The sequence below is a fragment of the Saimiri boliviensis genome, chromosome 5 (assembly GCF_048565385.1).
Source record: "Saimiri boliviensis isolate mSaiBol1 chromosome 5, mSaiBol1.pri, whole genome shotgun sequence".
NCBI lineage: Eukaryota > Metazoa > Chordata > Mammalia > Primates > Cebidae > Saimiri > Saimiri boliviensis.
This window is the reverse complement of record NC_133453.1, coordinates 111,398,834-111,420,347: the sequence shown is the minus strand read 5'-3', so window position 1 is coordinate 111,420,347 and position 21,514 is coordinate 111,398,834. Positions and strand designations below refer to the sequence as shown.

Sequence of the window (21,514 nt, the reverse complement as noted above, 5' to 3'; positions counted from 1 at the left end):
TTCTTATAATCTATTTTTATAATCTATTCTTATAAATCTGTTCTTATAATCTATTCTTATAAATATAGATTGAGATGTGTGTATATATATAGGATATAAGTAGGTAGTTGCATTTAAGCTGAGTCATTCTTTTTTGAGAGGGGAATTAAAACTGAAAGATATCTCTAAAACTGTTAAAGACAATTTAGACACACTGTGAAGAGAGAAGTACTGTTGAAATAAATGAGTAACTACCCCAAGGATTACTTTGTAGAAGGTGTCCGTTAAGCATGGATATAGGCATGGTATTTTTAATTTTTGTAGTCTTGTTAGTGAAGCTGTCATCTTACTAGATCTGAAGTATTTTGTTTGTAGCTTTAATAAATATTAGAAAGAATTAGCTAGCTGGGTTAATGTGTATTAATATATTATTAGCAAAATTTGCTAGAAATGTGGAAATCTGATGTAAAATCAATGCTATGTAATAACCAAGGTTATTACTTTAGTTAATAATGTTAAAAGTAGCATGTAAATTCATTAAGGGAAGAATCATTGTAAGTTGGAGTAAGAAAAAAAGACCATGAGGCCAGACGCAGTGGCTTATGCCTGTAGTCTCTGCACTTTGAGAGGCCGAGGCAGTCAAATCATGAGGTCTGGAGCTCGAGACCAGCCTGGCCAACTGGTGAAACCCCACGTCTACTAAAATTACAAAAATTAGCCCGGCATGGTGATGAATGCCTGTAATCCCAGCTACTTAGGAGGCTGAGGCAAGAGAATTGCTTGAACACAGGAGGAGGAGATTGCAGTGAGCTGAGATTGCGCCACTGAACTCCAACCTAAGTGACAGAGCCAGACTAAGTCTAAAAAAAAAAAGGCCATGATCTAAATTATCTAATAAACCACAATGAATGACTCACATTTTAATAAAGTCACAGTCATGTACCACTGTGCAGATAATGGTCTGCATAGTCTCCATAGACTGTGTCCTATAAAATTATAATGGAGCTGAAAAAGGTCATAAAAATAAGATCACTGCAGCAATTATTAAGAGCCTGGTACAACACCTTATGCACATGTTTGTGGTGACTCTGGTATAAACTTACTCCTCAATAAAAGCCTCGGGTATTTTCTTCAGGAAGTAATTCAGAAGAAGGCACTGTTAAGGTAGAAGACAGTAGCTCTTGCATGCTGTTGTCCTTGAAAACCTTTCAGTGGGACCACATGAGGAGGTGGGAGACAGGGATATTACTATCCTGAACCTGTGTAAGCCTAGCCTAGTGTGTATGTTTGTGTCTTTGTTTAAAAAGACAAGTTTAAAAAATAAATAAACAAATTTAAAAATAGAAAATAATCTTTATATATACGTATATATTTTATTATACTTTAATTTCCGGGGTACATGTGCAGATCTTGCAGGATTATTACATAGGTATACACTTGCCATGATGTTTTGCTGCCTCCACCCCCAATAGACCCCAGTGTGTGATGCTCCCCTCCCTGTGTCCATGTGTTCCCATCGTTCAACGCCCACCTATGAGTGAGAACATGCAGTGTTTGGTTTTCTGTTCTTGCGTCAGTTTGCTGAGAATGATGGTTTCCAGATTCATCCATAACCTTTTTTATGGCTGCATAGCATTCCATAGTGTATATGTGCCATGTTTTCTTCATCCACTCTATCATTGATGGGCATTTGGGAGTGAAAGGATATACAGAAAGTATTTTTGTGTAGTTGTATGATATGTATGTTTTAACTGTTATTACAAAGAAATCAAAAATTTTTTAAAAATAAAAAGTTTATAAAGCAAAAATGTTACAGTAAGCTAAGGTTAATTTATTATTGAAGAAAGAAAAAAATGTTAATAAATTTAGTGTAGCTTAAGTGTAGAGTGTTTATATAAAATCTATAGAAGTGTAGAGAAATGTCCTAGACCTTCACCACTGACTCGCCCAGAGCAACTTCCAGTCCTGCAGACTCCATTCATGATAAGTGCCGTATGCAGGTGCACCTTTAAATCTCATATTTTTACTCTGCCCTTTTTATGTTTACATATGCTTAGGTACACATATACTTACAAATGTGTTATAGTTGCTTATACTATTCATATAGCAACATGCTATCCAGGTTTGTAGCCTGGGCATAACAGTCTATACCATATATACAGCCTAGGTGTGTCATAGGCTGTACCATCTAGGATTGTGTGAGCATACTCTATGATTTCCACACAGTGACAAAATTGGCTAATGACACATTTCTCAGAATATATTCCCACCATTAAGCCACACATGACTCTTTACAAAGAATCAGGCAGCATTTGAGGTAGGTAGACTAGCTCAGGGATATGCAAGAATAACAAGCACAGTGGACAGTGTGATACAGGAGATCTAATAACCAAATACTTTCATTTTCTTCTCTTCCTTTCTCCCTCCCTTTCTCTCTTCTTTCTTTCCTCCCTGCCTTCTATCTTTCACCAGACCTCTTCCCCTCTCTCTTTCCCTTTCATTGCCTCATTTGATTTCTCATTTTCCAGCTTCTCTTTGCCTGCCTGCTCTCTCTCTGTCTCTAACATCTGCTATCATCATCATCACCTCATTGTTATCAATTGGTGACACATATGTGTGTGTGTGTGTGTTTGTGTGTGTGTGTGTATATACATATATATATATATGTATATACACACACATATATATGTCTATGTTCTTCTGCCTGTATGAATGCATGTATATAGGCCATCCACGTGTACAGAGATTATTAATAATAATATCAAGTTCCAACCCCAAGTTTTTCTCACCAGACCCACCCTATCAATGCCACCAGTTCAGAATACCTGACCCATGGCCAACCCCTTCTTTAACTACAATACCTTTCCCATTTAACCCCATCAGCCTTTCTCTCACATTGGTTTGTTTCTGCTCCAGTTTCAAGAGTCCTAGGAAAAGACCAACTCTGTACACTACAAACGGCATAAACTACCACACTCTGCTCACTCAAAGACACAATAAGTACTTATCCAACATCTTTCATGTGTGTCTATGGTCATGTGGTGAGTACTGCAGTATGAAGAAGTGTGTATGTCTTGGTTTTTTTATTAGGAAGCTTCATGTCCCACTAGTGAGACAAGGATGTACATGTTTATACATGTGCAAATGTGTATGTAATTAACAGTAAGCAAAAGTCTAATAAGAAAGAAGACTTAGTGAACATTTACATTGTACCAGGTACCATTCTAAAAATATTTAAAATAACTTGTATAATTCTTACAAAATCTTTTAAGGCAAAGACTATTCCTTTTACCATTTGACAGATAAGAAAGTTTAAATGACACATGACAGGACTAATGATTTCACATGGAGGCTTGAATTCTGTTGCTGCCTGCACGTCACCAATCTTGGTATTTTTCCAGCACCAGAGAGGAGTAATAGAAAGACCCTGAGTGCAGAAATTGGATAGCTTTGGTGTGAATTATGCCTCTTCCATGAATGATCGGCAGGACTTTGGACATGAAAGTTTGATTGCTCCAATCTAGTTTACTTCTTTGCCAAAGGGGGACAATAATACTCATGTTGTAGTCACTTCCCAAAGATTAAATGAAAAGAAATAATAATAGTGGCTGTTCATAAGTGTGTAGCAGCCACATGGTCCTGAAAATTTAACATGCATTATATGCACACATAGAGGTGTCACTACTCCCCTTTAATATGTATGCAAATTGATACTTAAAAACAGGTCTGGCTCAATATCACTAAACAAACAAACAGCAGACCAAAGATTCAGACTAAGGTCTGTGTGCCTTAAAATTGATGTTTTCTCTTATATCATACGTAGTACTGTACATACGGTACAATTCCTCTCTCATCAGTGAGGGCTGCTCCTAAGGCTGTTAATTCTCTAGCACTTTTGTTCTTCACTGACATTGAGCTCAGAATCCTCTTGCATCTGGAGAAAACTCTCAAGCAGAGCAGCATGCCATGCACAGGAACTGTCCAGCAAGGCAGCAAGGGACCTCTGGGGCAGGGTGAGGGCAAGTGGGCAGGATCCCGCCATCATCTGTTTCAACCCCTAATCTTACAATTTGCATATAAATGAACAGGGCCATTGAACTCTAGGGTGTGAACAGCGCGCTTCCAATGCCTTCTGCTTGTGCATGCTTTTTGAGTTCCTTGCAACATGTCAACTCACAACTATTTGAGGGCACCTGGTGCAATGCACAGGTGTGTCATTACAGGTGTGCCACACTGTAGACTTCCCGTCAGTGCTTTGAGTGAGAAGTGAAGTCCCATGTCTTTTGCTCCTTTCAGATCCCTTTGGGAAGACAGATGAGCGGGAACCACTCACTAATGCAGTTCGAAGTGATTCGGCAGTCATTGGAGGTAAAGAGTTCACTGTTGTTGAATGCAAAAAGACATAAATCATCATGTATTTTGGACACAGTTATCTGAAGCCTTCCTTAATTAAGGCCATCCAATACGCAGAGCCCCACATTATCTGCAAGGCTGTGAGCTGCTTTTCATGAGTAGTCATGTGTGCTGAATGATCAAAGGCACCCTCTGCCAATCCCAGCAGCTCTGTGGATTTATCCTGCCTCTGATTCATGAGGCAGCTGAGCACTGAGTCAACAGCTGGAGCATTTACTTACAGACAGCAGCTCACATTCTGCTCATTTCATATAGTTGTCACTGTTCCTAAAATGCAAACAAAGCAGAACGATAAAACTAAATATGGGAAAGAAGCCACCGTTGGGGCAGACAACGAGTGAAGCCGCATTCCTGTCGAGTGTTCCCCACCAACTGATTTGGGTTAGGTCTAATGAGCACGGTGAAGCCCACAGGACTGTAGTTTCAACTCTCACGGCACATATGGTTACAGATGCAGACCTTGTCTGCTCTGCTGTGAGCTCAGCTCTCACGCTTTTCCACTTTCTCACTGCCTGTTGGCCTCCCCACTTTTTTATTCTGCTTCAGCTTGGCTTCTGCCTGCTGTAGCTTGATTTTTCCATCTGGGTCTTGCAACACAGAATGATTCCCAAGCTTTGCTTAATGTAAGATGCCTGTGAAAGACCAGACTTGTTTCTATCAAACATAAACTTAGCAGGTGCCGCCATCCCTGCCTTCTGGAAGCCTAGGTGAACTGATCCTCGGCAGATACAGTTCTCCTTTTAAAAGCCTGTAGTATCGTTCCATTTAACTTATATTTAATGAGTCCTGCTATGGGTCAGGCTCTGTGCTAAGTAGAGGAATATGAGGATGAAGGAGACAGGGAGGAGATGGGTAAATTGACAAGGCAACCAGTGAAGACTGTTCTGTGGGAGGAGGTACAAATGACCGTGGGAGCACAAAGGTGCACCCCTGATAACCTGAAGAAGGGAAAACTACGCCTTTCCTTAAGGAAGCTTCTAAAATCTCTGACCTGAATTTCTGCTTCAGAGAAGCTGGTCTACCTTAATTTCTGTTTGGCATCCAGAAATGTGGGAAAGAATTTTGTGCCTATTTCTATTTCAATAATTCCCCATTTGACAAGTGGAAAAAAGACTTTTGTGACCGCTGACTCTCCTCCAGGCATTTACATGCTCTGTGAGTCTCTTTAAGGGCAGGAAAGTCATCTGTAGGATAATTTCTGGTGGTTTACACAGCTGCTGACTCTGACTATCCCACACATTGAAGGTGTAGAAACCAGTTCCTTATTTCATATCTTAATGACACCCACTCGTAGGAGCAACTTAAAGCAACCCGCTAGTGAAAGTCACTCACCTCCACCCAGTTTATTCATAGACTTGCTAACGTAGGTGATTTTACTCTTACTTGTTCTAAAATATTTGGAGGAAATGCCACAAAATGATTTAGGAATATATATGTATAAAAATAAATGTTGACAATGGCCCCAGTTCTACAAAAAACTGATGGAAGACATGCCATCAACATATGAAACTTTCAAATATCCATGCTTCTATAAATCATAATGCAAGATGTCTAAAAATAACTTTCTAGACACTTTTTCTCTGTATCTCCTCACCTTAGAAAAATGAAACAGCATTTTAAAAAATTTGTATATAAAACAAAATTATATAATAATTTATTACGAGTAAATTATTTGCTTATCATATGCGTTTTCAAATATTTTCATGCTGAAATACCTACATTCATGTGGAGACACACCTGCCACTTCCTCATTTGCACCATTCCTTAGCTGATACCGCCTTTCCCATTCCACGAGCATTCCTGGCAAAGGCAGGGGCGAGACCTTAGTGTCAGCAAGGACAGCTTGCAACATAATCCAGTTAAATCACACACAGTCAGAATAAGGGGGAATCTGATGGGCCTGGGCAGAAGTTTGCCGTCTCATTTGACTCTGAGTTTCTCCACAACAGAGGTGTCTTGTCACTGAACGAATCTTAGTGTCACAGAGTGCAGAACAGTGTAAAAATCTTCTAAAAATGTAGTAATCATTTCATTATTAATGAAAATGTTTTAGCAAAACAAGCATATAACATAAAACAAATTTACATCAGGAGAACATGTGTTGAGATGTGACATATTTAAGTACCATTTTCTAGGACACTAAAGTAACTCTGAAATGGTTGTGAGGTGACAAAACAATGGGCTAGTTACATCTGACACATTCTTTATACCAGATTTGAAAAATTTACTTAGAAACCCTTTGCTAGTCCAGTTCCATATGTATAAGATGACATTCAAAGTTCTTTAAACAAAACCTTTTATGGTTTCAACTGTCTTTCTCCCCAGCCAGTCTGAAAGAAGGAGATTTTACAGTAATTGAAGACAGGGCATTTCAGCAGGTCTTTGTCTCTGGGCAGGTGACAGACTTGTGTTTGCGTGATTTGTTTTTTTTTTTTTTTTTTTTTTTTCTCTCCTGCATGTTTCCATCATCTGGCCAGAATCTACTCTCCTGAGCAGATGATTCGTGACAATATCCTTCTCTCTTTCCTTCCCCTTTATCTCCAGGGGTGATAGCAGTGGTGATATTCATCATCTTCTGTATCATCGGCATCATGACCCGGTTCCTCTGCCAGCACAAGCAGTCACATCGTACAAACCAGATGAAGGAGAAGGAATATCCAGAAAATTTGGACAGTTCCTTCAGAAATGACATTGACTTGCAAAACACAGTGAGCGAGTGTAAACGGGAATATTTCATCTGAAAAACTGCAGGGTTCCTACTACTCTTTTTTCTTCTTGATCAATTATCTCCTCCCCCTCTTCTCTCCTGTCTTTTGATTTGTTCATTCTCTTTATTTTCTGCTTGCCATTTCTTTTTTGGAACATATTGCATCCACCACAGCATCAATTCTCTTGACCTAGCCCAGGAGACCAGGCAGCCGTGGCCACTGCCTGCCTCTCTGATGAACCTAGCGGATAAAACGACCACTCAAGAGACTGACTTCACTATTCAAGACAAGGAAGAGACACATGTGTGCACTCCTGCATGTTCAGTTCCGTACTTACAGTTTCTAAAATGCACCGTTCAGTTTTGCGGCCATTTGGTGGTTCAGGCTTGCTTTGAACCTAAGCTCTCTGACTTAGGCACATGACGGTCATTCCTGACATCCTTCCCATCTCAAGTCCATTCTTACCAGGGAACCCAGGGCAAGGAGAGAAGAACCTAGAGGCTTGGTTTGCCTTGGTGGCATTGTAAAAGGACTAAGGGAGTTTTGTTTTGTGATCATTTACTTTCTTTACCATAGGCAATACCTTGCCTTTACTCATCATGCGTTTTCACTATGACTCTTAGCCCCTGAGTATTTTCAAATATATGATTGCTGATAGTAGTGAGCAAAATCGCTTTGTTCCCTTCTCACTACTCTCTCCTGGGGCCACCACTTTGGGACAGCACACCATAGCATAAAGCTAGGGGATGCATGGAAATAGTAGCTTGAAACTAGGACGTAACAAGAAAGCTTCTAGGAAGTAGATGTTCCATATCTTCAAAAATGCCTCCTCCAATTTTGTAAGAATGGTAGCTAGGTATTCCTGGGATTATTATACTGAGATAAAATATATATACACACATATACATTGCTACAGAATAAAGAAATTGAAATAAAAGTTTAAAATAGTACCTGGTTCAATGAAAGAGCCTAAACCATTTTAACTCAGCTTTAAAACAAAAATGAAATCAGGAAAAAAAAAATTTTGAAAAAAAAAAAAAAAAACTGCATGAAAGAAGAGAAATACCAAACAGAATTCTTCCCTTCCATCCACTTACTAAAGACCTGGTGAGGATAATTTATTTAAATTTGCAAGTTTCACATTTTTGAACATCAAGCTATTTTCCAAGAGGTTTAGGATGCATTAACATAAGATGCATAGCATAGGATGCATTAACATTAACATAAGTGGCATGGTCACCTCTAGCTAAGTAGTTGCTAGTTAACGTTGCTAACCAACAGGGTTCCTCCTTAGCATATCACATTTTCAAATCTGCTATGCCCTATATACACAAAGACCCTTCCACACAGTGTTTTGTAGCATTAAACTCCCAAAAGAGGTGGTGACAAATTTCAGGGTCTTTGCCCCTTTTTGTAACAAAGCGTTGAAAACAGTCATTCTTGCAAGAAGGCACCTTGAGCTCATCCGTGGGGTTGTGGCAAAGATCTTAATGATTTTTCTGTGGCAATATACATCATTCTTTGTCCCGGGCCATCTTGGAGAAAAAGGTAAGGAGAAAACAATATAAATGCTCCAGGATGCCGGAAATGCTCGTATAATGATTCTCAGATGTGGAAAACACTTGCTAATTCTCTTTATGAGGCAGATTCAATTTGGAAAACAATGACCACAGCTCTGTTCGCCAGCCTTGACAGTTAGCAGACATTCCGTCTTGTGCTTAGTGTACACTGTCTCTCGCCTTTCACAATGAGGAACTTAGTTGTTTCATGCGATTTCGAGCACAGCTTTTCTTTCAGTTTGAGAGCTTATAAGATAGGAATTTAGTTTGCAATCATGTTTCTCTATTTTAAGATATTCTCTCCTTAAAATTGTCTGTGGATTTGAGCTTAATCGCTTTATCATCTACATTACATCTTTTGGCTAGTACATTTATTTTAAAGTGATTTTAACAATGATAACATTTCTCTCATTTTAGTTTTTGTTTATTTGTTGTTTGTTTGTTTTTTTAGACAGTTTCACTCTGTCGCCCAGGCTGCAGTGCAATGGCACGATCTTGGCTCACTGCAACCTCCGACTCCCGGGTTCAAGCAATTCTGCCTCAGCCTCCTGAGTAGCTCGGCTTACAGGCACCTACCACCACGCCCAGCTAATTTTTGCATTTCTAATTGAGACAGGGTTTCACCATGCTGCCCAGGCTGGAGTACAGTGGCGTGATCTTGGTTCACTGAAACCTCCACCTTCCAGGTTCAAGCGATTCTCCTGCCTCAGCCTCCCAAGTAGCTGGGATTACATGTGTCCACCACCACACCCAGCTAATTTTTGTATTTTTAGTAGTAACAGGGTTTCACCACATTGGCCAGGCTGGTCTGGAACTCCTGACCTCATGATCCACCCGCCTTGGCCTCCCGAAGTGCTGAGATTGCAGGCGAGAGCCCCCATGCCCAGCCTCCTTTTAGTTTTAATAAGATGAATGATTCTTCAGTAAGACAAAGGATCTTTAAATACTGTTTTCCCTTGCTCTTTCCTCCCTTTCTTCAATTTTCACTTTTGAATTTGCTGTTTCCATAAAAATGCTGTATAAATCAGCCTTTTGCTTGGCTATATATTCTTTTGTCCCCTGAAATAAAAGTCACCATGAAGTGTAGTGGGTTTAGCCTGAAGCAGCTCCAATAATGAAATAGAAAGGGAAAGGGAGGTGTGAGTAATAAAGCTGGAATTCTTCATTATTCAATCTCTGAGCAGTGAGGACTATATTTTGCTGACATAGTGCTAATGGAAGAAATGGAGACTAGCAAAGGCTAACTCAGAGTATTTGATTTTCTCATCTAAGTATATATGCTTGTAGATTGTCCTGTAGGATGAAGAATCTGTGAAGCTCTATCCTGACCACAATTGCACTACAAAATCAACTGGCATCTTCTTCCCGTGTATAGACCCCATGCACTCTACATACCACAGACCTAAATATAGACGCCAGGACAGTGCAGTCTGCACGCTACTCTTCTAAGTAGTCTCAGGGCTAAAGCAGAATTATTTTTACAGGGTTGAATTATTTCAAAACCCCCGAAAACACTAACTTTCGCTAGATGTATACGAAATACAAGTGAGCCGTACCCTCCAAAGTAGAATTCAGTTTACAGTTAGATATTGTGCTAACTCTGACTGTCTTTCCTCAGTGGTACCAAGATCCATGCAGTTTTATGTAATTGTTCAATTGTGTGAATGTTTCAATCCTTGAGCAATTATCAGCTCAAAGGAGACCTTGGAAACATCTTAATCTCGCTTAACCACTTTTTATTTATTTGTTAAATTATTTATTTATTTATTTATTTATTTATTTATTTTTGTTAACCTACCCCATTCAGGTTTCCCAACTATATGCTCTGGCCATCTGTGCCACAATGATCTCTTCCACTTAAACCCTCAGCCTTCAATAACTGCTGTTTACAAAAAGATTTTATGGAATATGTGTCATTTTACGGTAAGACCAAAATTACTTGTGAAATTTCGTATTTTCATGGGGCTGTTTCACTGATTTTTTTTCCCACCAAACAAATCTATTTATTTAAGCAACAGTGTATTTACTTACCCTAAAATATATTTAACCTACTGCATCATTTATTGTGTGTATAGGCTCAATTGCCATCTTTGTGAAAATTTGTCTGGAGAAATAGACATTTGTCATTTCTCTGGATATATTTTTATGGATAGCTTTGCCTCCTCTATTCACCCTCAGCTGTACGTAGAAGATTTATTTAAGGATCCTAGGGGTGATATTTTAAAACAATATTTTTTTCTCTTTAGTAATAACAGAGATGGTACTAATTTGACTTCTACATTTTGTCAGACCCATCTACGCCTAAACGTAGCAAGAGCAGGATAGAACAAAATAAAGAGATTGTTCTCTTCTTTCTTCATTCATGAAGTATTTATGGAACGCCCATGAGTGCTGTGCTAGGCGTTGGGTGAACATATATAAATTACAACTTTTCCTTGTCTTTGGGGATCTCAAAGTCTAGCAGGCAAGGCCTGTATTGTTGCAACGGGGGTATGCATAAAGTGCCCGAGAATGCAGCACAGAGTCCTGCACAATTATTTTTGTAAAGCATTTTCTAGAAAGAAACAGCTAAATTTCTGAGAAATATTTGTCTTTTTTAAATTACTGCTTTCCCCTTCCATAAAGCTGTTCTGTTTCTCCTCCTCAAAGTAAATATCTATCAAGCATGTAGATTTCTGTAGAAAGAAGTGGATTGATTTTTAGGGACAGTAACAATAAATGGTCTCTGTTTCTGCCATACATTTGGGGAGGCCAAATTCTCTACATTCTCGTTTGAGGTCAGGTTGGGGGATTCCAAAAGGCTTCCTTCCCATGAGTGGGACCGAAGTGTCTCAAATTTGGCCGTTGCCCTTCCCTTTTCTCAGTTCTTTTACTCCCATGTGTTTGTGGCCTGTGGCATGCCATTGTTCTTCCCGATGTTGCTGAAAGTGATTTTATTGCAGTCCAGCTGTTTCTAAAATCTTCCTTTGTCCTGATGAGCCATTTTGACTCTACCCAGGCAAATTTCTGAAATTAACTGAAGTCTACCCTTCACCATAAATGACTAAAAAATGTTGCCCATTTATGGGAGGTCTCACTTCTGAGCCTGAGCGAATGTCTCCCGTCTTAAGGTCATACCTGCTCCCTCGCTGCAGGAAGTTAATTCCAGACAGAGAAGCTGCACCGGGAGGGTGCAAGCACAGCCAACTTATCCCGTCCAAGATATCCAGGGAGATGAGGATCAGGCCTGTTGAATCCTGTCTTAGGAAAGGAAAGGTCTTAACAGATTGTTCGCCAACTGCCCTCGCTTCCTTTGAGCTTCCCCATAGCTACCATCCATCAAAACCTCATTGCAGCAGCAGCCTGCCCAAAGGCCTTTGGGATACTTGTATGGTTCTGCCACTCATTCTTCCTTAACCAAAAGGCTTGGACCTACTTAGTCCTCAATTGTCCTACAAGTCAGGTATTGACTAAATAAATAAACAGACTGTTGTTCCTGAAGATGGCAAAGGTTGTTAATGGAAGAAGATGCAGGCAAACTCAAAACTTTCAGAAATCTTGAAGGATAACTGAGTGCTATTTCGTGTCTCTCATGCAGTTTGAACATGTTTTCTTAAAAGACATATAATGGAATTAAATCACTTCTCTCTACTGTTCTTGGGCCTTCCTTGGCCTCTTCTTTTTTCCCCGCTTCCATACTCTTGTTTGTGGAACCATCTAATTTGCAGATTTTGGTTGTCTGTAATTCTCAGATCTGCCTTCGTAAATTCCAAATAGTTGAACCACCTAAAGGGGAAAAAGTGCAACACACACACATATGCACACACGTGCACACTTTGTAAAAATAGGGCTGTTATTCAACTTTTCTCTAGAACATTCTACATACGTATCTGTTCGGTAGGGAGAGAAGCATTCCTCTTTTATGTTGACAATTATCTGAATCCGTCATATAAGGTTTTAATAATTAACTGGTTTGCTATTTTTGAGTGATTGCTTTATCTTATTTTGCACTAAGGTACTCTGAGGAAGAACAGAAAAGCACATTTTCTAGTGAAGTATTGTACTTTGTAAGCTAGTTGTCTGTCTTTTGTAATGTTCATAGTCTACGAAGTGGCTGAGCAGACATGAACAGCGGTTAATGCAAAAGTTGGTTTGGGTTTCAACCACACCCGCTGGGAACTTCTCAAGGAGGAAGAGGGGCCAGTGGCAACAATCGGTGGCCGTCTGAGGTGAGGAAGGTCATTGTTTCCACCATGAATCCGTGGTGGCAGCCTTTCCACTTTCCTGGCTCCTAACTCAGGAGTCTCTTTAGTGCATTTGGATCATTGTCTTACTCATTAGGGAAAGAGGCAATATCATGGGCTTTGCGTGAATAATTCTTTACTCACCTTTGCATGATATTTTTTTACCCTCCAACACTTCTTCAGTCACAAAATTTTTTTCAATTTTTAAAAACATTTTTTCAGGATTGTCTCAGAGTGCTTTAGAGCCATTACTGTAATTATTTAACCTGCCCAGATTAAGCACCCAGATACAACTTTCAGGAAACAAAACTAGGTCAGAAAACTGCTCTAGGTCTGTTATCCTCCATCAGAGCCCCTGTGAGTGGAAGCCCTCAGATTCTGGAATCCATCCAGTGTCTTTCTTTTCCTTCCATTAGTCCTGACATGAATAAGCATACCATAACTGTAAGAAGGAATGATTACTCGGCAGCCATGACAGTGAGTACCACCAGGGACCTAGGATCTAAGACCATCTGGGAACATCGTTTTTCTCAGTCCTGCAGGTGACACAGGGAAACCCTTTATAAAATAGGACAAAATTGGCGTTTTGTCCCAAGCCAAGACCAAAGGTAAAGATAATTGTGTTCATGATGAAAGCCTGGTCTGATTTTCATTAGTGTCAAAGTCTTACACGCTTCAGATGCCAGAAATGTCTTCAGAGAATATGAATAAAGTGCTAGATATGCAACAGGAATAATGCATTCCCCTATAGACTCTTTGAAAGCTTTTCTCTTTCAAGAAAACTTGAAGGGAAAATATTAATGGACATCAGCCTGGGCATACTTTCCCATTAACGTCAGCCTCCATCCCAAATGTTTTACATGAAATATTCACTTAGTTTATTCTGTTTCAAAGGCAGTATCAACCTGTGTAACCTTGTCCTGCCTTAAACACTGTTGAAAACAATATCAAACTTTACAGCAGCATAGTTATATAACAGAGAGACTGCATTTAGTGAGGGCCAAGACCAAGAATTTTCTCTTGCAGGGTCTGGCGGTTGACAGGCTTCCTGATATCCCATGTTGCCTTGGGTTAACGTTTTCCTGAGTCACTAGCCCAGGCGTCCCCAAACTTTTTACACAGGGGGGCAGTTCACTGTCCCTCAGACCGTTGGAGGGCCGCCACATACTGTGCTCCTCTCACTGACCACCAATGAAAGAGGTGCCCCTTCCTGAAGTGCTGCGAGGGGCCGGATAAATGGCCTCAGGGGGCCGCATGTGGCCCGCGGGCCGTAGTTTGGGGACGCCTGCACTAGGCTATGGCAGAAAGGCAGCCATGTATAAATGAATACCCATGACCATGTTCCAATATAACTTTATTTACAAAAACTGATATAGTCCATAGGTTGTGGTTTGCTGATTCCTAAGAGAGAGCATTACAGTGTCTGTTTCAGGTGGGAAGTAAGTCTTCCTATAGCACGTTCGGGTCCTCCCATTCAGGGAATGAGAAAGAGTAAGGAGAATATTTCAACAAATAATAAATTGTAGAGTAACCTCCCCACAAAAATACACATAGGTCAGACTCTTTCTTATGGTAAAAGCACAAAACAGGTCATCTTCTTCTGGGACTGCTGGAGTCTACCTTTTCCTTTTTATCTTCTGATTTTTGTTACTAAAACAAGATCCCAAGTGATGTTGCCTCATTCCAAGTCAGTTTTGTAGGCCATGTAACATGTCTTAATACACTGTATGGGGAAAAATAAAAGTTAGCCTTAGATTTCTTTGTTTTCTATGGTTATTGTTGTACAGAAGAAAGACAAACTGTAAATAATGTATATTTAATAAAGAGAACATTTTGTATGATTTTGTGTGGAAGACAAATGTGCCTTGCTGTGTTTTCTTGAGTTAATGAAGAGTCAAACAATTAATCCCTTAGCTCCCATTCTCGTTCCTCAGACCATTAACTCCCAGACAACATGACCTGTGGGGTTGCTGGAGAAACACGAAACTCCCACTGGCTGGGTTTATTGATTTCAGCACGGCTAAAAGTACTGTCTTGGGCTCACTCATCGCCGAGCTGAGTTATCCTGAGCAACATGCCTGGCTCAAATGTATATAAGAGCAAGCTCATTAATTCGGTCAATGTCAACCTCAGTGTTCTGGAACCACCCTGGTTGCAGCTATCCACATGAAACTTCAGACTGTCTTCCACCCTCATCAACACCCGCTCACAGGAACCACAGTTCTTCTGTCTCCTGGCCTACATCTTTTTCTTACAAAGGACCTTAACCCTATGTGTTTAAGAGATGAAACAAAGACTTCTGTGAAACGGAACCCACTTCATGGGGTGTTTATTAAGACTTCTCTATATGAGGTAGTCAGCACACACATAGAAATTTAAGACTGAAGGGGCTTTAAACAGAAGAGAGACGCTATCAGGTTTACCCTTAAGAAAAACCTATTTAACTTCTCAATGGAGAAGGAACCATAGCAGGATAGGAGAGGAGGAGGAGAGAACAGTTAGGGACTGTTTCAAAAGCCTGAGGGTGGGTGGTGGTGGCTTGGACTAGTGCTGTAGTAGCAAAGATTCTAGCTGTAAGCTGGGTCCAGACAAAAACGACAGGGCTTCGTGGATTGGAAAGAGAGTATGGGTGGAGCGACTGATCAAGAATGCTTGGATTTGGGGCTTGAGCAACTCAGTAGATTGGAGCAGAGTTTTTGTTGTATTTTGTTTTGGAAAATCATGGCTGTGAAATGAGAAGAGTAGATGAGTTTAGTTTGGGATTTTGTTAAATTTGAGGTTTCAACTGGGCAGAAAGTATCAACAGAAGGTCGGTGGCTGGGTACATGTTTGTAGTTCAGCAGTAAGGTCTGGTCTGCAGATACTTGAGAGATGTGTATATGTGTATGTGTCTATGTATGAATAGGAATAGGTATATCTACACAAAGGCATGTGCACACATACACACACACACGCACAGGTTGGCATCATCTAGGGCAGGAGGATAACTGGGAAATAGATCTAGGAGCAGTGGATGTTCTGGGAGGATAAGCTACACAAGGAAACCTGCAAATGTGCATTGAAGAATAAGGGGAACCAGGTGAGTCAGTTGGAGTCCTGAGTATAAAGTGCTTCCTCAGGAGGAAGCAGAGAGTTATTAGATACTACTGAGAAACTAAGGCAGATGAGAATAAATAAAAGCTATGGGCTGGCAAGGTTAAGGCACTGATGACCCTTTCTAGAGCCATGTAATGAAAAAGTGGGGAGAACATATGATTAGAGTCCGCTGAAAAGTTGGCAAAGCATGGGGGCAGCATGGAACCAGGCTCAGGGCATGTGAGCAGCAGAAGCAAGTGAACATCAGAGTTAGACAGACTGGGGCTCAAATAACCTAAAACCCCTTTCCTCAATTTTGTGATCTGAAATAAATTAACCAATGTAACACTTACCTTTTCCAGGTAAAGATTGGTAAACAAAATGAAACAAGCAAAATACGTTCACAGATCCTGAGGACTGAATGAAGTCACACGCACACACCAACCTGGGAGCAGAGTTCATGGTTGGGGCTCTTTGCAATGCCATGTTTTAGTAAATTTTTTTTATCATATCCTAATCTATAGGAAATAATGCACACACATATCTCACAGAATTAAATAAAGTGAGGCATAGAAAAGGCAATCATGCTTAGTTTGGCATGAGGGCTTGATAGTGATTTGTAAGCAAATCGGACTAGAATTAAGTCTAGTTCTGTCTCTGCCATAAATTAGATGTGTGACCTTTAATAAATCACATGCAGAGAGCCTTTGAAATGTTTCCTTGAACGATAAGTCATGAATCTAAATAATGAAATGAATCAATTATCTTAAGAAATGTGATAATTTGTGATATCAAATAAATTGGACTTACAGGCTTTTGGACAGACAGTCATGACTTAAATCTGTTGTTGTTGTTGTTGTTGTTTTTATTGAGACAGAGTCTAACTCTGTCCCCCAGGGTGGAGTGAAGTGGCATGATCTCAGCTCACTGCAACCTCTGCCTCCCAGGTTCAAGCAATTCTCCTGCCTCAGCCTCCCACATAGCTGGAAGTACAGGAGCGCACCACCACGCCCAGCTAATTTTTGTATTTTTAGTGGAGACAGGGTTTCACCATGTTGGCCAGGCAGGTCTCGAACTCCTCACCTCAAGTGATCTGCCCATGTAGGCCTCTCCAAGTTCTGGGATTATAGATGTGAACCACCATGCCTAGCCAAAATGTTAACTCTTTTAATTGGTAGCTGAGGGACAGCAAGGGCATCTCACCTCTGAGCTTCAATTCTTCATCACTCAAAAGATTTTATATTTTGTTTTAAGCCACTAAATTTGTGTTAATTTGTTACACAGCGATCGTAAACTGATGCAGTCATATTCCTTAGTGACTTCGTGATCAACCTGTCCATGATATCACATAGGAATAACAGCACCTTCCTCATAAGGCTGTTACAGGGATACCATTAGTTTAATTTTGTAAAGAGCTTAGAACAGTCTGTGGTACATATATGCATATTGTTAGGTTGTCAAAAGATGTTTAAGCAATATTCATGTCCTCAGAAAAAATGCTAGTTTCCCTCCCTTCTTTTTTTATGAGCTTGATTCTAGTCACATAGCAGAATCAGAGTAAAACAGGAGGTTCATGAGGGACTGTGTTAGTGTGAGGTCTGTTTTTCATCCCTGTATTTGGTTTAGGCCAATAAATTAAAGGAGGAGAAAAACATGTCTTTTGGTCCAAGCAGACAGTATGTGGGGGGTGTGGGGGGGGGAACTAATGTTATTTTAAAATACTCAAATGTATAAATGACATCTTAGGCCATTCAAGCTGCTATAACAAAATGCCATAAACTGGGTGGTTTATAAACAAGAGAAATTTATTGTTCACATTTCTGGAGGCTGGAAGTGCAAGATCAGGGTGCCAGCAAGAAGAGGGAGCTCTGCTCAATCTGTTTTAAAAGAGCACTAATCCCTTTCATGAAGGTACCACACTCAAAAGGCCTCACCTTCTAATACCGTCACTTTACAGGTTGGGCTTCCAACATATGAATTTTGTGGGGAATGCAAACATTCAGCCCACTGCAAAGTCAATATGAATTTATTTTAATTTTCATGGTGTTTGAAAAAGAAAGTTTTCCTGGGCCTAATTCTTGTCAGGTAAATAATCTCACAGTGTCTGCTCCTCTGAGCAAGAGCCCAGGCTGAAAAGCATTTTGAATGCATGAGAGCTATGGCTGAGTTCAGCCTGTTACCAACACACAGAGGTTGCTGAAAGCCAAGTCTATGAATGTGAAATCCTTCCATTGGGAGGAAACAGGAGCCCTAATGACAGCGCTGACTGATAAGGTAAATCCAGTTCAGCCATGTCCTCTGAGGCACTCTAACTGTTGGAAAGGGCCTTAGAGAATTCAAACCTGTCTTAGAGCCATCTTTCAACGGCGTGGAGGAGAAATGCCATCAGCTGAAAGTACACAAGAACGCTCTCTGTGTAACGGCAGACGTGGCAGCTCTCACTTTCCTGACACTTTGGTTTGGAGAGTGTGACATCTCGTCCCTGTCTCCCAGGACACTTTGTTGTGTATGAAGCTCTTATTTAAGAAACAGACTTTACTTCTATGAAATACTTAGAATAGTCAACCTTATAGAGACGGAAAGCAGAGTGATGGCTGCCAGAGATGGCGGGAGGTGCAGAGAAGAATAACAAAAGGGAAATGGAGTTATTATTTGATGAGCACGGAGGTTCAATTCCATCTTTCCAAGCAATTTGGAAAGATGCAGATAATTCTGAAGATGGACGGTGGTAATGGTTGCATAACAATGTGAGTGTACGTAATATCACTGAACTCGACTTCCTGCTAGCAAGGATTAAAATAATTCTTTAAAAAAAAAAAACAAAAAAACACTGAACTATACACTCAAAAATGGCAGAGATGGTACATTTTGTTACGTGTACTTTACCACAGTTTTTAAAAGTGTGGAAAAATAAATGCTGGCTCTATAAAGATAATTAGAATACGTCAAATATCTTCATGGATGCCCAATAATAATAAATTAAATAATAGAATATTACTATTTTTGTGGACCTATTGTATGTACAGTTCTTTTTATATTTTACCTCTTACTGTCATAATAAAATCATGAGGGGTAATATTTTTGTCATTTTGTAGATAAGAATATCTAGCCTAAGAATATTAAGTTGTTAAAATTAAGACACAGTCTGATGTCACAGACACTTGAATTCAACAACTCAACCATTTTGTTCATTATTATCAATGGGGCTTTGGGCAAAACTCTTACCCTGTTACTCAATTTCTTACCTAGTTTGAATAGATAACTAGAATATTTCTACTTTCAGGAAACATCTATTTTCCAGAATCATACTGCTGTTTAGTGGAGCTAGTAAATATCTAACACATCTTACCTTAAACCACACTTTGCTCCATCAAGCTGCTCCACAACTGATTCAAGTGATGCATTTGGCCCTATTGCCACTGATCTGTCTCTGACTTCTCCTGCTTAATAAAACTACAAAAAACAACAACAAAAAACATCTCCTTCCAAAAACATAAACAGGTGCTAAAGAGAACTGTTAAAGGCCATTAATATGAAAACGAGGCTTTCTCAGGCCAGTTACACAGAACCAACATTGAAACAATGGCAGCAAGAGAGTGGGACACAGGACGGTTGGAGTCATTCTGTGCCCACCAGCATTGCTTCCTGATGTGCCTATTCTCAGGACTAATCCTTGGAGAGTGGGGAGCGCGGCAGGCATTTTTTTGTGGATGTCTAAGATGGTGAAATATTCTCTGGAGGAATAATATTTACCTGAAGCTGGGGCTGATAGGAAACATCTGTTAGTACATAGACTTATGACCAGGTGGAAATCAAGTGCTGACCTCAATAAACAGAGAGAGCTTATTCAGCATATAAGCCTCCCATCTTGGGATCTCGGTGGTACATTCATGTAAGAGTTCACTCCAATTCTGTGGGCCTTCCCTTTGGGTGTCTGTGAAGGAGCTGGTATGCTTATTGAGCAAACTCTGAGGCAATGTTAATTTAGAGACTGCAATGTGTTAGATGCTAAACATCCCATTTAACTCCAAGAAGCAGTAGTCACGGCTACTAGGGAGGCTGAGGTGGGAGAATCACTGAGACCAGGAGTTCGAAGTTGAAATGATCTATGATGGCACCTGTGACTAGCCACTGCACTCCAGCCTGGGCAACATAGCAAGAACCCGTCTCTAAAAAATAAACACAGGAATAATTAAAGAGATAAATTTTAAGAAGTGGGCAAACTTACAAATCAAACTACTAGAAGACAAATAGAGATCAACTTAGTGTTTATCTGCCTATACGTTCTTTAGCATTTTATTTGACATGAAACATCTTTTTATTTGATTATTCCTTAGGATTTATGAGATGACTTTTTTTTTTTTTTTTTTTTTTTTTTTTTTTTTTTTTTTTAAGATGGAGTCTCACTCTGTTTTCCAGGCTGGAGTGCAGTGGTGCAATCTCAGCTCACTGTAACCTCCACCTTCTGGGCTCAAACAATTCTCCTGCCTCAGCCTCCCGAGTAGCTGGGATTACAAGCATGTGTCATCATGCCCAGCTAATTTTGCTAATTTTTGTAGTTTTAATAGAGACGAGGTTTTGCCATGTTGGCCAGGCTGGTCTTGAACCCCTGAGCTCAGGTGATCCGGCCTCCTCTGCCTCCCAAAGTGCTAGGATTACAGGTGTGAGCCACTGTGCCTGTCCTGTGAGATGACATTTTGTGTTAACATGATTATGTGTAATATTACTTTTATTGTATATTATCTGTGAGAAACTATTCATTTCCTCCCTAATTTATTGACTCTTTAAACCAATGTTGGTCAGCCCTTTTGATGTAGATTTTGTGTAAGATAATGGGAATGATCACATAATAAGGTACAGCTTCTGCTTGCAAGGGGCCCTGGTGATGTTGCAAAGGTCAGCAGGTGAGCAATAACCCCGTGTAGCAGGTGCCGTAGAGACTAATCCAGTGTTCTGATTAGCACATGAGTGGGCACCTGGCTGAGGGAGCTGTTGTTCCAGCTGTGTCTCACAGGCCTAGAGGATGATTAGAATTTAGGTGGAAAATAGTACTCAAGAGAGAGGAAGTAGCATTTGAAAGAAGACCATTCAGGAAATTGTACATAGCTCCGTATAGGTTAGAATAAGGTTAGAAAGTTTGTTATTTGAAAATGACAGACATCACAGCAGAGGCGTGAGAATGACCATTTACATCTAAGTTTTCCCTTATGGGCTAAGGAAACAAAGAGGACAAATAGGGTACATGTTAAAGTGAAATAGAATTATGTTTAGGGCACATCATGGTCAAGCAAGTATTATTAGATGAGGTTTGGTATTGGAAGATTTCATTTCATCCCAGCCATCTGCTTCCTAGTGACAGAGGAATCACTATCTTGAGCTTCGGGTGTCTCATTTGCAATATGTATATAAAAATATTCCACTTACTGAGTTATTATGAGTAATTAATAAAATGAACAAAATGGAAGTATATTTGTAAATAATATAGAGCAATATTAGCTGTGGATATTAGTTTTCAGTTATTGGTATTATATCTGCAAGCCAAGAGGAGGAGAAAATA

The 21,514-nt window shown here is 40.0% G+C and overlaps 1 protein-coding gene across 2 annotated transcripts in view; it reads left to right on the top strand.

Annotated features, from left to right (window-relative positions):
* Window positions 1-14,741, top strand: part of CNTNAP5 (contactin associated protein family member 5) — an 891,734-nt gene extending 876,993 nt beyond the window's left edge. For both annotated transcript variants that reach the window (XM_010342190.3, XM_074399829.1), the window contains exons 23-24: window positions 4,276-4,347; window positions 6,937-14,741. In XM_010342190.3, the coding sequence (XP_010340492.1) occupies window positions 4,276-4,347; window positions 6,937-7,133 (269 nt within the window). In that variant the 3' untranslated portion in view covers window positions 7,134-14,741. The remainder of the gene's footprint in view (window positions 1-4,275; window positions 4,348-6,936) is intronic.
* Window positions 14,742-21,514: the final 6,773 nt, after the last annotated feature.